We start from the raw sequence: 15,100 nt of genomic DNA, 5'->3' as shown, positions 1-15,100 counted from the left end.
GCCACCCAATTAAACCAAAGTGACCTTAAACCCTAGTATATTTTAGAGGGCGGAAGGAAACTGGAGCACCTGAAGGAAACCCACACATCAGAGAGAATGAACAAACTCCTTACAGATAGCACCAGATTCAAACCATGGTTATGCTATTCGAGCTTCCCATGTTGTGGAATGCCAGGGTAGAAATTGATAGAGCTCTGGCAAAGATTTTAGTTTCTTTCTTGCCCATGGGAGAGAGAAGACTGGAGGATGGCTAATGTTGCACTTCTATTGAATAAGGGCTTCAAAAACAAATCAGGTGAATACAAGTTGGAGAGCCAAACATCAGTGGTGGTAAAGTTACTGGTGGGGATTCTAACAGACCGGATCTCTCTACACATGGAGAGAGGACTGATTAAGGATGAATACCATGGTTTTGCACATGAGAAATTATGTCTCACAAATTTGATTGAGTCTTTGCAAGAGATGGCCAAGAATTGACAAGTGCAAGGTAGCAGAGATCTTGTGCATAATTTCCAATGATTTTGACAATGTCCCACGTGGTAGGCTAATCCAGAAAGTTAGATCATATGGGATCCAGGGAGAAATAGCAAAATTGGCTTGGTGTAGCAATCAAAAGGTGGTCATGGAAAATTGATCTTTAGATTGGAGGCATGTGACTGATGATGTGTCATAGGGATCAGTGCTTTGTTCTTTGCCATCCATAGTAACAATTTAAATGAGAATGTTACTTGTATGGTGAGCAAGTCTGCAGATACTTTATCTGTAAATCAATGGCAGAGTGAATGGTAAAGGTCTCAAAAGGATATAGATCAACTGGGAAAGTGGGCAAAGCAACAGCAGTTGGAATTTAGCTCAAACAAGCTCAAAGTGATGTATTTGGGCCATCGAACCCAAGCTTGAATAGTAAATGAATGCCCCTGGGGAGTGTAGTAAAATGAAGAGAGCTTAGGGCACAAATTACACATTTCCCTGAAAGTGGCAAGTAATAAGCACATATAATTGGCAGGTAAGGTAAGCTATTGGAATCTTTTCCCAGGATAGAGGTCAAATCTTCCCCCACCCCCCCACAAGATGAAAAAGCACATGCATTTGCAGTAAAAGGGGGAGAGTTTAAAAAAAAGCCATTCACATCTCCTTTAAAGTGGTAGTTGACTGGAAAAAGTAGTAGAACCAGATATAATTGGTGGTTATTCAAGTGGCTTCTAGATGGACACATGAATATGTGGGGAATGGAGGGATATGGATCCGGCGCAGGCAGATGCAGTTAAATTTGGCCAAAGCTATGTTGGAAGGTCTGAGTGGTCTGCCCATGTTATGCTCTTGTGAGGGAGCAGGAGTGAACAGTCAAGAGAGGAAGAGAAACAGGGTTGTGAATATGAGCTATGGTATGCTTACCCTCATCGGTGGGCACTGAGTACAGATGATACCAGCTTTATGGCAGTAAATGGGGGGCAAGTGGATAGTCTTTCTAGAAAACAGTCCATTTACCAACTTTCCATGAAGGAATCACATCATCTGTGCATTAGTTGAGAAACACCAATTAAAAACATCCTCATTTCCTTTGTGTAAATTCTGTGAGAGGGGATTTTATCCCACATCTTGTTGGGGAGTGATTTTTGAATTCTGCAATGGTGAAATTCCATTACCTGAAGTTGAGGGGGCTGCCATACAAGAATTAGGCACTTTTGTTGCAAGACAATGGTGAAACTAGAGTATGACGTGCATTTTTAGTTACCATCCTATAATAATCATGTGATTCAGCAACAGTGGTTGCAGATAAGACCACAAGTATATTACTCTGCCCAGAACGCTGAATAAAAGGACAGATTAGATTGGTTGGGACTGTTTTCCCTGGAGCAAAGGAAACTGAGGGATTACCTTCTGGAGATTTACAAAGTCATTAGGGGAAGAGACAAGATGGATGGTTGCAGTTCTTTTCCTCAGAGAGGGGAGCCAAGAATTAGAGGGCATTGGTTTAAGGCGAAAGGGTTAAAAAAAAAGTTAAAGGACATATGAATGGGAAAGTTTTCAACAGAAGGTGATGTTTATATGGAACAAGCTGCCAGTGGAACTGGTGGGACTCATACAATTACAACATTTAAAAAAATATAATTTGGACGAGAGGAAAGGTTTAGGAATATGGACCAAACACAGGCAAATGGGACTTGCTGAGGTAGGAAACTTGGTCAACATTGATGGCTGGGATGAAGGGCCGCATTCTGTGCTGTACAACTACAGTATAAATCTCTAATTCTATTACCCATTGCATGCTTTAGTCAGTCTACTGGCACTTCCAGCACCAAAAACACCAGTCATGAGGACACTGCCACCTGCAGGCTCCCTTCTAAATCACACACCATCTGCTGCTCAGCTTTTAATAGAACTCTCCGAGCCAACACCACCTTGGGAGCATCTTCACCAAAGAATTACAAATACAACTTCAAAGGAAAAAAAAAGGTCTGCACCACTCTTTCCAGGACAATTCATGATAGAGAACGTGCCCAATGATTTCAGTCACATCAATAATTAAAACAATCAGAGGGCTCGACAGTCAGACTGCATTTTTGATAGAAACAAAGGCCAAGCACATCTTCTGGAAATTGCTTTAGAGATTACTAAAGCATAGCCATGCAATACATATGTGCAAAATATTTTTCCTGCATAACATGAAGACAAATCACCAAAAAGTGTCTTGTAGTTAATAACTTTATTCTTCATAATTAAAGGGAAAAATTGCACTGCTTCCTTAATATTGGCAGCACACACTGCAAGACTGACCTCAAGTACAAAAGCATCTAAAATTATCCATTCCTCCCTCTCTGCTCTCCACAAGAATCCATCGTCATCTGCTTTTGCAGTTTTTGTCATCTTTAAATCATGTTTTGGTGAGCATTTACAATATTGTTGGCAAGGGCATTTATTGCAGCAAAACACGTCGAGACCATATGTGAACTAACCAGTAGTGCGATTTAACCAGTCTGATTTAACATTGCAGTTGAAGTTACTGACGGAGCAAAGATTGCAAATGAATGCTGAATTTCCAATTAACACGCCAAGTGTGACGCGAGCTGCACGTTTATGCAGACATCATCAAGCAGTTGAGTGAGGTTCATTCACTGAACATGTCAGGCTATAACAACTGTCTATCTTCCAACTTTAAAAAAAAATTGCTAAAGTGGGAACCTGCTGTTTAATTAAGCTAATGCAATGTTCCCTAAATAAAGTGGACATGGTTTAAATACTTAAGTGGGATTTCCTGAAGTTGTTATTCATGACATTCTTCACATTAAAAAAAGTACAATATTTTTAGTCCACCTGTGGCCTGTGTATTAAGATTCTCCACGCACAACACAACTTGTGTAGATCAACACAATAAGTAAACTTCAAGTTGTTTAGCTAAAGGTAATGAAGGAAATTAATTATTCTATGCTTTAATTTTTTTTTCATGTTTCCTCTCCTGCCTGAGTAGATCTAAAGCAGAAAATTTATAGCAGAGAGTCAGCGTAAATTAACACCTTAATTTGCTAACATCTGCTTAACCCAGCTCTCAAAGCTCATCAGAACCATCAACAATTAAAAAATGCAGACTGTGAGGACAGGGGACGAAGCTTAAAAACCAAGGGCACAAGCGCCCATCCAGAAATTGTTCAGAGTTGTGCTGAACACAAAAGACCACATACAAATGAATCTCTGCTCCCCAAAGTCTGACAACATTAAAATTGTGCTCGTTTCCATACACAGAGATTCAGCCTAGTTCCCTTTCAACTAGAAAATCAGAATGAATTGGGGAACTTCAGCTAACGCTGAGCCAAATGTTTATCTCTTGCCACTCACTCACCAAGTTTCCACATCACAGCACAGAAATAGCATGGAGACAATGGTAAATACAAGACAATGACAACTGATACCATCAGCAGCTATACAACATTAACAAATTTGTTCTTTGGACCTCTGCTTCCAATACATCAATTTTATTGTTGTCATTCTTGGTTTCAAAGCTTCTCTATTACTTCACTCCTCCTTACTTTAATAAACTACTCTTTTCAACATTCATCCAATTTTCCTATGCCACCATTGCTCCTTGATGCCACCCAATTACACCAAATTAACCTACAACTTGGTATGTTTTGGAGGGTGGGAGTAAACCCGAGCACCTGGAAGAAACCCATGCAGACAAGGTGAGAACGTACAAACTCCTTACAGACTTGAACCTGAGTCACTGGTACTGCATCAGCGTTGTGCTGAACGTTGCATGAAACGGCTTAAAATAGGCAGAATTCAGGAGAAAAAAATGTTTCCATTTTAGTTCTTCAAGGAGAGATCAGGAGATTCTTCCACCACAGCCTGCCGTAGCCCTTGCGCACTGGAGCGCCATGTGGCACAGTGATGAAGCTAGTAGAGAATGGAACCATTCCCATACAACAGCAATGACAATCCATTCATTGAGTGCTGTCAATGTGGAGTTTGCATGTTCTGTGACCACATGGGTTTCCTCCAAGTGCTCCGGTTTCCTTTCGCATCCCAATGACGTGCAAGTTTGTAGATTAAGTTGGCCGCAGTAAATTGGTGCTAGTGTGGAAGGGAATGGTAGAATGTGTAGGAGAGGTAAAAGTGCAAGGCAATAGTCAGCGTGAACTTGGTGGGCTGTAGAATCTATTTCTGTGCCACACTACTCCATGACTGAACATCTAACATTTGGCAGGGACAACTTTGGGCATGCCCATTTGACCTTATTTGAAAACTCCTGCAGTATTTAGCTGACAGGATGGAAATGTAAAAGAGATGTGTAGGACATTTTTTCTTAAAAAAGATAGAGTGGTGGATGAATGGAACGACTGCAATGGTGGAAGCAGATACAATGGAAGCATCTCAAAGGTTTCCAGATAGACACATGATCATGCAGGGAATGGAGGGATATGGATCATACGGAAACAGTGGAGTATTAGTTTAACTTGGGTATCAAGTTGGGCACATAAACATGGACTGAAAGCCCTGTGCTGTGCTATATTCTCTGTTCTACACAGTGGTCTATATGACTATATATAGAGGGGCATCAGACTACCTCAGTACTAGTTGATTTTGAGATATCACAAGATAGCTGTTAATGCAGTAGCTTTGTGTGGTCATTACTAGTCTGCTGTTAGTATGTGTCCCACTGAGGCATCAGGGAAGTGCACATTCAAGAAGACAAATAAATGGGGAATTTGAAAGAACCACATCAGCAAGGATGGCCACAAAATTACTTGAATGTCCTTGAACACATCTGTTTCAATGATACATTTCTGGGAAGGAAATCTCCCATCCTTACTCAATCTGTTGTACATACCCACTTCAGGAGCACCAATGTGGATGTCTCTTGACTGCCTCTTCAATCTGGGGGGGGGGGGGGGGGTAGAAGGGGAAAATCAGCAATACATTCATCACATCCCATGAATGAAGATATCTCACAATAGGCAAGAGAGTGGCACTTGTGCAGCACAGAACTATCCTTGGGAGGTAGACAGAAGAAGTGATTATACAGCTTTGATTGCTGTGATGTAGACATCAAATTGCCTCTTCGTAAAATCTTTCAAGAAGCATTAATGTACATGTCAGTTGTAACGATATCAGCTACAGAATATTGGCATACAGACTTTGATGGAGACGAGGGGCTTTTAGGGACAGGGAGGGGACACATAATATTCCCCCATTTCTCCATGAATAAGATGTTGTGATTTATTAACATCAGCCCAAAGTAGGATCCATATTTAACACAAAAGAAATTAACACAAAATGTTGAGCTGGATTTTGAGATCTGATCGGGAAGATCAGTGCAGCCCAGCAATTTTGATCCCTTCCCCACAAAGTGGAAATTTCACAACTTTTCCACTTGTAAAATCTTCAAGAAACTTTTGTTAATCAAATATGCAAGAGGTACAATATCCAGAAAAAAAAATACTAGATGAAGACAGTGTCCAGGTTGAAAGTTAATATTAATTAACATATCTCCTTTTTGCTTTACAGATATATATGGTAACTGCATAGACCAAAATGTTATTGGGCACAAGTGGGCATTAAAAGACATCATATTTATGTGGAAAGCACCATAATCCTCCAAATATTCCACCAATCATACTTCAAGGCACACTACCAGCATACTGATTGTAACTCAGAGAGCACAGGGAATAGCACTCCAGAGACGGCAGAAGATGGTGCATACGAGAGTTCAAGAACAGCCTGGTGACTATACTGCTCACTTGTCATTGATCTGCTATTCCATCAACCGAGGAGTGATAGGCTCAATTTACTGACTCAACTATCATTATCCATAATAAAGTGTTTATTATTCGCCGGTGAATTAGGTGCTTTGATGAAAAGGTCCTGTTAAAAATATGACAAATTCTAAACTGCAGTGAAGTGAAGAAGGCTCATCAAACAGAACCATTTTATCCAGAGTTTAATTATAGATCATTTACCAATAATACTTGTTGCTTCATTCTGTATGATCACTTCTGTCCAAGAAATCAAACTTAAATCCCACTCTGGGGTACAAAGAGTAAAACTTTGTTCTGATACCAGTGTAGGAATGCTGCCTTGTCAGAAACATTGCCTTCAGATAAGATGTTAAGCTTGGCTGCTTTGAGAGATTAATGTTTAAAAGAAAATAACATTAAGTAGCCCTATTTTGGATGAAGTGAAGGAGTTCCCCCTGGCATCCTAACCAGGAAAAATTCTTCAGATGCTTCATTAAAACTGATCTTCAGGTAATTAACATGTTTGTGGGGACTTGCTGCATGGAAACTAGCTCAAGATTCAATTTATTGTCATAGTCATAAAACAGTGTGATATTACATGAATTTCTTTTTTTTTGTCTGCTGTAAGGTAGACAGATTCACCAGCGGCAGGATTTGCCTGAGTGCCTCTTACAGTCAATCAGGGAGAGAGAAGCAAAAGAGAGTCCCTGAGTGTCCGTAGATTCACTTCTAGTGCTTCTGCAGCCGCACACAATGGTCCTGGAGCCGCAGAGCCCCTTCACTTGCCCGCCGCCATGGTCACCATCCCTGCAGGTCGTCTCCTCTGCTTCTCTCTCTCAGATGGTGCACCATCTTCCCATCCTATGGCATCCTCCACTTTTTTGGAGTCTTCAGCCCCTCGTGGCTGCTGTCGATCAATAGTCGCCCCCATCTTGGGCACAGACCGATGGTGTGTTTCCTTAGGACTTCGCCAGCTGTAGTGCACTTTAGAATCAGATGTTGTGAAAGGTGCTACACAAATGGGTCTCATTTTTTGTCCTTCTCATCGACCGTGCACCAACTTAGAATAAAATAAGTTTTCCTGAATTTTTATGCAAGGCAGCATGAAGTAAATTCTCATTTAAACATAGCTTCATCCCCATCTTTATTGAAAATAGTAGGTCCCTGTGAATGCCCTGCATGAAAAACCCAGCATTTCACTCTTAGTATGATTGAATTTGAGGATTCCCACTTACAGAATTATAAGCTACCAACATGCACGCCAGAGTGCAGAAACCTATTATCCATCCAACAGCTCTGGCACTGAGAAACATCATTGCTGATTACAACGACTTTACCTTGAGGTTAATGAGCCATAAACAGAAATTTCCAATGGTTGTAAAATTAAGCACAAAACCTTGAGAAGTCGGCAATATTTTTAATAAATATTTTTTTTTTTTTTTTTTAAGAAACATTTTAATTAACACTCAGTAAGAGCTGGCCTGCCTTTTATGCTTTGTTGAATGCATTTTGACAGCATCAGTATGAGTCACATAAAAAATTAAAAAGCAAGCACGACTAGATGCTTTAAACATATTGATGAGTATTATGCCTAGCTTCAAATTTTTTATCTTTTACTTCAAAGGATCTAATACAAACTAAGTACCTTGAACATTGTTGTGGATGCGAACACAAAGATATCCAACAGGAAATTCAAGCGCATATTGCCATAAGCTCAAAATATCAAGTCGAACTGAGAAATGCAGACATACAATACGTATGCAGGACAAGTTGTACAAATAACTAAATATTGTTTCATGAATACGAGAGTCTCAGATGATTAACGTGAGCAGTTCCTTTGAAGATTGCATCCAATAACATTATCCCTGTATCTGTGTTGGTTTCCTCTGGGTGCTCAGGTTTCCTCCCACTCTTCAAAACGTATGGGGGAGGGTTGTAGATTAATTGGATGTAATTGGGCAGCACGGGTTCATGGGGTGGAAGGATCCGTTATTGCGCTGTATGTCTAAATTTAAACATTTTTGAAATGTCCTCACTGAAAATTCTGAAGTCCAGGGTTGACAGTTTACTATATCTGCAGTAAAAGGAGAATTCAAAAATATTAAGACCAAAACCCTATGTAATATGCACAGAAACTTCATGGATTGATTCATTGCAAATCTGTATTTAGCAGTGCTTTGCACATTACATGCCAGCTCACTGGTGCAATGAGACAGTACTTTAGACACCAGCTCTCAGCAGATATTGCTCCACATGCTCTGAAAATATCTGTAAAAGGTCTTAGAGATGATGCACATTGAAATATCATGACTTGCCACAGCTTCAAGGCAAACTCATTCATTGCATACTTTCAGAACCTGAAACTCAAAAAAAGATGCAGTCCTCAACTGATAAGCAGCCTGGACCCAAAACAACTTCTCATTAGTACAGGCTTTCTAAGGAGGTTGAGAAGGGAAAGGCTTCTAGTCCTCATCTTGGCAACTTTTTACAGGAGCTCAATTAAGAGTGTCCTGTCTGATTGCAACATTGTGTGGCAGCTGCAAAGCATCAAACGGAAGTCAACACAGAGCATCGTCAAAATGGCCTTGAAGACCACAAGAATATTTCCTGTATTGACAGCATTTACCCAGAGCATTGTTTAAATAGGGCTCAAAGAATAATTAAGCACCCTTGCTATCCAGCACCCAGTAGCTTTGACTCACAACCATCACGTGGGTGGAAGACCAAATCATAATCAGGACTGCCCAGATGGCATATAGCTTGGTGAACAGTATCCTGCAACTGAGTAAATAATTGAGATAAAGATAATATATGTAAAGATACAAATTAAAATGAATACTCATGTGATTATTTTCTGTGTATGTGTGCATACATGGTCTGGGAAAGCACGGTTTCATCTGGTTGTCTACAGTCATATGATAATAAACTTGAACCTAAGTGACCGTCTCCATCCACTTACAGTACTCATTCTGGAGCATAGACAATTTCCAGTTTAACGAGACAGGATGGTTAGCAGCTGAACATCACCCCTTTCTCAAGTCGTAAGGCAGTAACTGCATTATAACCATTAAACCATCTCCAAAATCACCTGCTTCCATCTCTTCACATCATTGCTCTGCTCTGGATTGGCATCCCCTTAGCTGCTGAAACCTTTATCCAAATCTGACATCTCTACATATCAACTCCCCCATAGTCCAGTCTGCCTTCTTAATTCCATTAAACCATTGAACCATTCTGTCCTTGACATATGAAGTCTTGTTCATCTATGGTCCCATGTTGACTGACCCAAATCATTTCCTTGTTAAAATATTTATCTTAATGCTTAAATCCCTCTCAACTCTCCCTTTATTTTTATTCCACCTGGAAGGCATTTCAACTAATAAGGCCATTCATTCCCCTAGCATAATCCTTAATTACTTGGGCCATTTAAGAAGACATTTCATACAAGAATACAAGAAATAGGAGTAGGCCATCCAGCTCATCAAGCCTGCTCCACCATTCAATGAGATCACAGCTGATCTGATCATAGGCTAATCTCTACCTACCTCCCTTTTCCCCATATCTCTTAATTTCCCTACTGTGTAAAAATCTATCCAACCTTGTCTTAAATACATTTACTGAGGTAGCCTCCACTGCCTCAATGAGCAGTGAATTCTACAGATTAACCACCCTCTAGGAAAAGCAAATTTCATAGGCTTGCCAAAGTTTTCCTCCAGGCTCCATTATTTTTTGCCCTCACATTCTGGCCATGTGTTCATTCATGGTTGTAGTCACACTGCCCATTGTTATTTGAGAGTGAATCCAGAAGCAGGTGTTCCAATCTGCCTGCATTAACAAGGCCCTTTACAGTGGAATTGAAAATTATTGAGAGATTTTGGTTAAGCATTCGACAGCAAGAGTTAACCATTCACCTTCATTTTCAGTAGGCAGTCAATGCTAACAACTCCAGCAAATCTTTTTGCACCTGCAAGTGACTGCATTTGGATCATCTATCGGGAAGTGTTAGTCCTACACAAAACTTGTGCATAGTCCTTTACGAAATTATAGACCATCTGTTAGAAAAGCTCTGAAATTATCTCCAGGGGATCTGGAAGACCTATTCAAGTGCATCAACACAATAAGACAGAAACATGCCATTTGGTCCATCTGTTTGACATCAGGATTTACCTTATTATCATCAGTTAACAGCATGGAACAGGCTCTTTGACGTACCTTGTCCATGTTAAGCAAGTTAGCTTTCTGGGCTAGTCCCATTTGCCTGCATTTGGTCCATAAAGAGATTCATCTATCTGTTGGTCTTGGTAGTATAGACCCTCAACAAGCCTGCATTGGATCAAGTAGATTGGAAGCAAGATGATTTAATCATTACCATTAGTATTTTGAGGCATGACAAGTACCTTGGCATATAAACCGTCGCAATTTTTATACCATTCAAGGATCATTAGACAGTCATATAATCAGAAATAGAACTTCTTTTACTTCCAAATGCTTATTTCTGTGGCTGTATTTGATGTACATTAAGTCAGTTCAGATTAGACAAAGTCGAGACACTGAAGCCCAGCTGGGTTGCTAATCGTAACATTTTGCAATTATCCCTAAATTGTCCAGCTGTTTCCAACACATATTAACTAATTATAAGTGAGAACTGCAATGGGTTCAGGGGATTGGATATTGCACAGGTCAAGAACTCCTGGGACCATCTTAAATCCTGCCCAATTTCAGTGACACAGTTGAATTTTGATTTTGTGCAAGATCTTAGAAAGAACTTCTGGAAAAACTAGTGGGAATAGACAGTTTCAAAACTATTATACCAACTAGAGTTTTGCAGGAATCAGAAGTAAAATATCAAAGTCTGCAGTCACTGTGGTTGAAGTAAAAACACAAAGCTGGAGAAACTTAGCTGGTCAAACAGTGTACTTAATGTAGCAGAGATAAAGGTACATATCTTGATGAAGGGCTCAAACCAAAACATTGGTTCTGTATCTTTATCTTTGCTGCACAAAGTCCACTGTTTGACCAGCTGAATTTCTCCAGCATTGTGTTTTTACTTATACCTACTTGAGTCAATTGTCATGGATAGTCAGTTGTTCAAAAGACTTAGATACTAGTAAAAACTAATCAAAATCTGCAGACACTTTAAATCTGAAATAACAGAAGGTGCTGGAAACACCCAGTAGATCAAGGAGCATCTGTGGAAAGAGAAGCAGTTGATGCTTGCAGAATCCTTCATCTAAGTTGGTAAAGTTAGAGAAACAAGCAGAGAGGGATGGAAAGAACAAAAAGTAGATCTCTGATGGGGCAAGACCAAATGGGTTCGTGGCAAACATGTTAAGCTTCTTTGTCCCTGTAATATCTTGTAAACATCGAGGCAGTGGGACTTATCTAGCAACCAAATTAAATGAATGGATTGAGAAAGTCTGAACAGCACAATGGCAGGCAGAAGTTGCCAGTTCTAATAGAGAGGAGTTCCCCAAACATGGAAAACTCAGAGGTCCAGAAGGTTCTGACATGACCAGGAAAATTTAATATATTTTTTTTAAATTTAGACATGCAGCACAATAACAGGCTCTTTTGACCCATGAGCCCATGCTGCCCAATTACACCCAATTGGCCAAAAACTCTAGCATGTTCTGAATGAAAGCGAAACACCTGGAGAAAACCACAGACACAGGGAGAACGTTCAAACTCCTTAGACAGCACTGGATTTGAACTTCCATCGCTGGTGCTATAACAGTCTTGTGCTAGACACTATGCTATCTGTGCCACCCTGAAGATGAAGAGTTTTTCCTCAAGCTATCACTGGGCATCTTTGTAACAGCACAAAACTCGTATTGAAAATTAAAGTGTTTCCTCACGTAGGTTGTGGCCCATAAAACCTAGGAACAGAATTAGGCTATTTAGCCCATCAAGTCTGCTCCAGTCTAACTCATACTTGATGTTTTTTCCTTTCAACCCCATTGTCCTGCCTTCTCCCCATAACCTTTGGCATCCTAACTAATCAAGAGCCCACCAATCTCTGCTTTAAATCCACCTAATCACTTGGACTCCTCAGCCATCTGTGGTTATGAATTCCACAGATTCACTGCCCTCGGGCTGAAGAAATTTCAGAATCGGAATTTATTGTCATGAACAGGTCATGAAATGTGTTGTTTTGTGGCAGCATCACAGTCCAAGCATTTATATAAACCACCTTACCAAATAAATAAAAATAGTGCAAGAAAAAGACAAAGTATGTGGTTCATTGTTCATTCAGGAATCTGATAACAGAGGGAAAGAAGCTGTCCTTCTGCCGCTGAGTGCTCGTCTTCAGGCTCCTGTATCTTTTTCCTGATGAAAGCAAAGTGAAGAGAGCATGGTCTGGGTGGTGGGGTCCTTAAGGATAGAGGCTGCTTTTCTCTCATGTCTATTCTAAAGGGATGTTCTTTGAATTTGAGGCTTTGTTCTCTGGTCCGTCTCTCCCACTACTGGAAACATTCTTTCCACTTCCACTCTATCCAGCCTTTTTCAATCAATACACATCCAAGCATTTTAAATGCAATGAGGACTTCTGCCTTTAACACCCTCTTTCAGTACATTTTCCACACTCCTCTGCTCATCTCAAACTCCGGAAGAAGTGGGCGAGTGAAACTCCACATAGACTCCCAAAGTCAGATGAAAGCTGGAGTATCAAACCAAAGTCTTGCCATCTTGCCCACCCTCACAGGAACACAAAAAGATCCCACTATACCTTTCCAAAGGCCATTGGGAGAGTTTGCCACAGCTTTCTTCCCAATGGTCTTCTCCCAAGGGATTAAGATAAATGATCTCTTGTTTGTGGAACCATAACTTATAACCTCGACTTCAAATAACCTTGACATCACACCCCGACTCCAACACTTCGAAAATATTTTGCTGAAGATAAATTACTTTGACCTATCAGTCATAAATATCCTTCAGTCTAGAATCTATCACAACAAACCAAGCACCCAGTTACACTCTGATTCTCAACCTTTTTCCTTTTAAAGGTGCTCTGTGGTTAGTAAGGGATGACTTAAGTGGGAAAGACGGTTGAGAACCACCGTGACGAACCCCATTGTATTCTGCCGACAGACATGATCTCCCCCCAGATTCGGGTACCATCAGCTTACCTACTAAATACATTTACAGTTGGCAATTGATCAACCTCATGCCTTCAGGAATCTTTCAAAGAGACAGCAATAAATTAGCAACCGATCACGGCCATTTAATTACACCATTCTAGAGTTTCTGAACCAACAGTGGCAGTCCGGACCAAAAACACAATGTGTTGCGAGATTAGGAAGAGAACCAGGAACATAGCTAAGCCCCGCAGCCCCTCTGGTCGGGGGCGACTGCCTCAACCGGCGGATACAATTCCAGCGCGAGTAGCCAAGTGGCTTTATTTATTAAAGCCCGTCTTGTTCTCTGCAACGTCAGCCAGGACAGCGGGTGAGTGTCCTTGGAGAGGGAGGATGGGGCAGCCCCTTACCCCAGTATTCCGTTCAACTTGTTGGCTTTGTATCTTCGCCCAAACTCAAACGCCGGGTGGGCAATAATACCAGTCACCGGCGAGAAAGCACTTTTATTTTAAATTTTGCCAACTGCACAGGCGAGTCTCGCAAATCACCTCGGACCACCAGGAGACCCCCCGCCCCCCGCCCGAGAAGGGCTGCGCTGGGAGCCAAGTTGCTGCGCCCGTCAACCGGTTGAAGCAATGCATCCACCCAACTCTTCATAGGGGGAAAACTCTACCCCACTCGGAGACGGGGTCCTTTGCTTCCTGCGCTGTGTGAACACCATCAAGGGACTTACGGGAATAAGCCGTCGCGATGTTCAACCAGAGGCTGGCGGTCAAGGAGAGAGCGAAGTAAAGCCGGACGCCAGTGAACGAGTCCATCTTGAAAGCAGACGGCGGGAGAGGTGAACCAGGAGACCTCTCCGCTGCGCACCAGGTCGGACCGCGTCTGCACATCGCCTCAACCGGGGCTGCTCGCTTCGCTTGCTCACGCCGACACACGTCCGCCTGCCCCGGAGTCACACAACACGGCGCAGCACCTCTCCAATGCACCAGACAGTGCAAGGAAAAGGTGGGTGGGTGGGGGGGGTCCAGGGAGTTAGTAGCAGACACGGCTCTGCTCAACACTGCGGGGGAGCCGAGCTCTCGCTCACTTTCACACAAGTTTTACTTCCCTCCCAAGGAAGGAGCCCTGTCGCTCTCTGACGCTTGGCACCAAATTTAACCCATAAGTTTCTTCTGCAGGCGAGGTTGGGGGGGGGGGGGGGGATCCACGCAGCAACGTCCACAGCACAGCGGTTGTAAGTTTGTCGATGGGGGAGGGGGGGGAGATATAATAATTGGGACAATTGCCCCCCATGCCGCTCCAAGCCTGTGATTTGTGGTTCGGCAGAGTCCTTGGTCCCCCGGCCGCTCGGACGTGGGTGCCGATTTTCCAATGAGACATTAAACCTGGAGCTCCCAATACACACATTTCTGGAATATGGGGGGAGCTACCCTTCATCCTGCTTGTCAATCCCTGTTCTAACTGGCCCTTCGGCCCAACTCGTTCGACCTCTCCCATCCCCAGATCTCTCCAAACTTTTCTTCTCCACGTGACCGGACTATTCAAAGTGCATTTACGGGCTTTCACATCGGATCAACTACAATGTTTGATGCGTTTAGAGTAAAGTGAGTGTGTGTAAACAGAAGGCACGGGTTACAGAGAGTCGTCCGTTAATATCAGCTGAAATGTATCGCCTCTCAGGGCCATGGAACCGACCTTCCTGGACCGCGTTTGTCCTGTGTTGGGGCTGTTCGTGCTTCGTCGTGTCCATTGCACGGGGGTCCATCTTCAGCGCCTCATGAGTAGGAA

At 42.0% G+C, this 15,100-nt stretch overlaps 1 protein-coding gene across 11 annotated transcripts in view; it reads right to left on the bottom strand.

Annotated features, from left to right (window-relative positions):
* Window positions 1–14,470, bottom strand: part of LOC138761898 (contactin-associated protein-like 5) — a 1,131,905-nt gene extending 1,117,435 nt beyond the window's left edge. For 3 of the 11 annotated variants that reach the window (XM_069934835.1, XM_069934832.1, XM_069934834.1), the window contains exon 1: window positions 14,043–14,470. In XM_069934835.1, the coding sequence (XP_069790936.1) occupies window positions 14,043–14,202 (160 nt within the window). In that variant the 5' untranslated portion in view covers window positions 14,203–14,470. The remainder of the gene's footprint in view (window positions 1–14,042) is intronic. The other 8 variants (XM_069934824.1, XM_069934828.1, XM_069934823.1 and 5 more) reach the window with 6 other exon arrangements.
* Window positions 14,471–15,100: the final 630 nt, after the last annotated feature.

Source organism: Narcine bancroftii, chromosome 4 (assembly GCF_036971445.1).
Source record: "Narcine bancroftii isolate sNarBan1 chromosome 4, sNarBan1.hap1, whole genome shotgun sequence".
NCBI lineage: Eukaryota > Metazoa > Chordata > Chondrichthyes > Torpediniformes > Narcinidae > Narcine > Narcine bancroftii.
The sequence above is the reverse complement of the archived record's forward strand: the minus strand, read 5'-3'. Positions and strand labels throughout refer to the sequence as shown.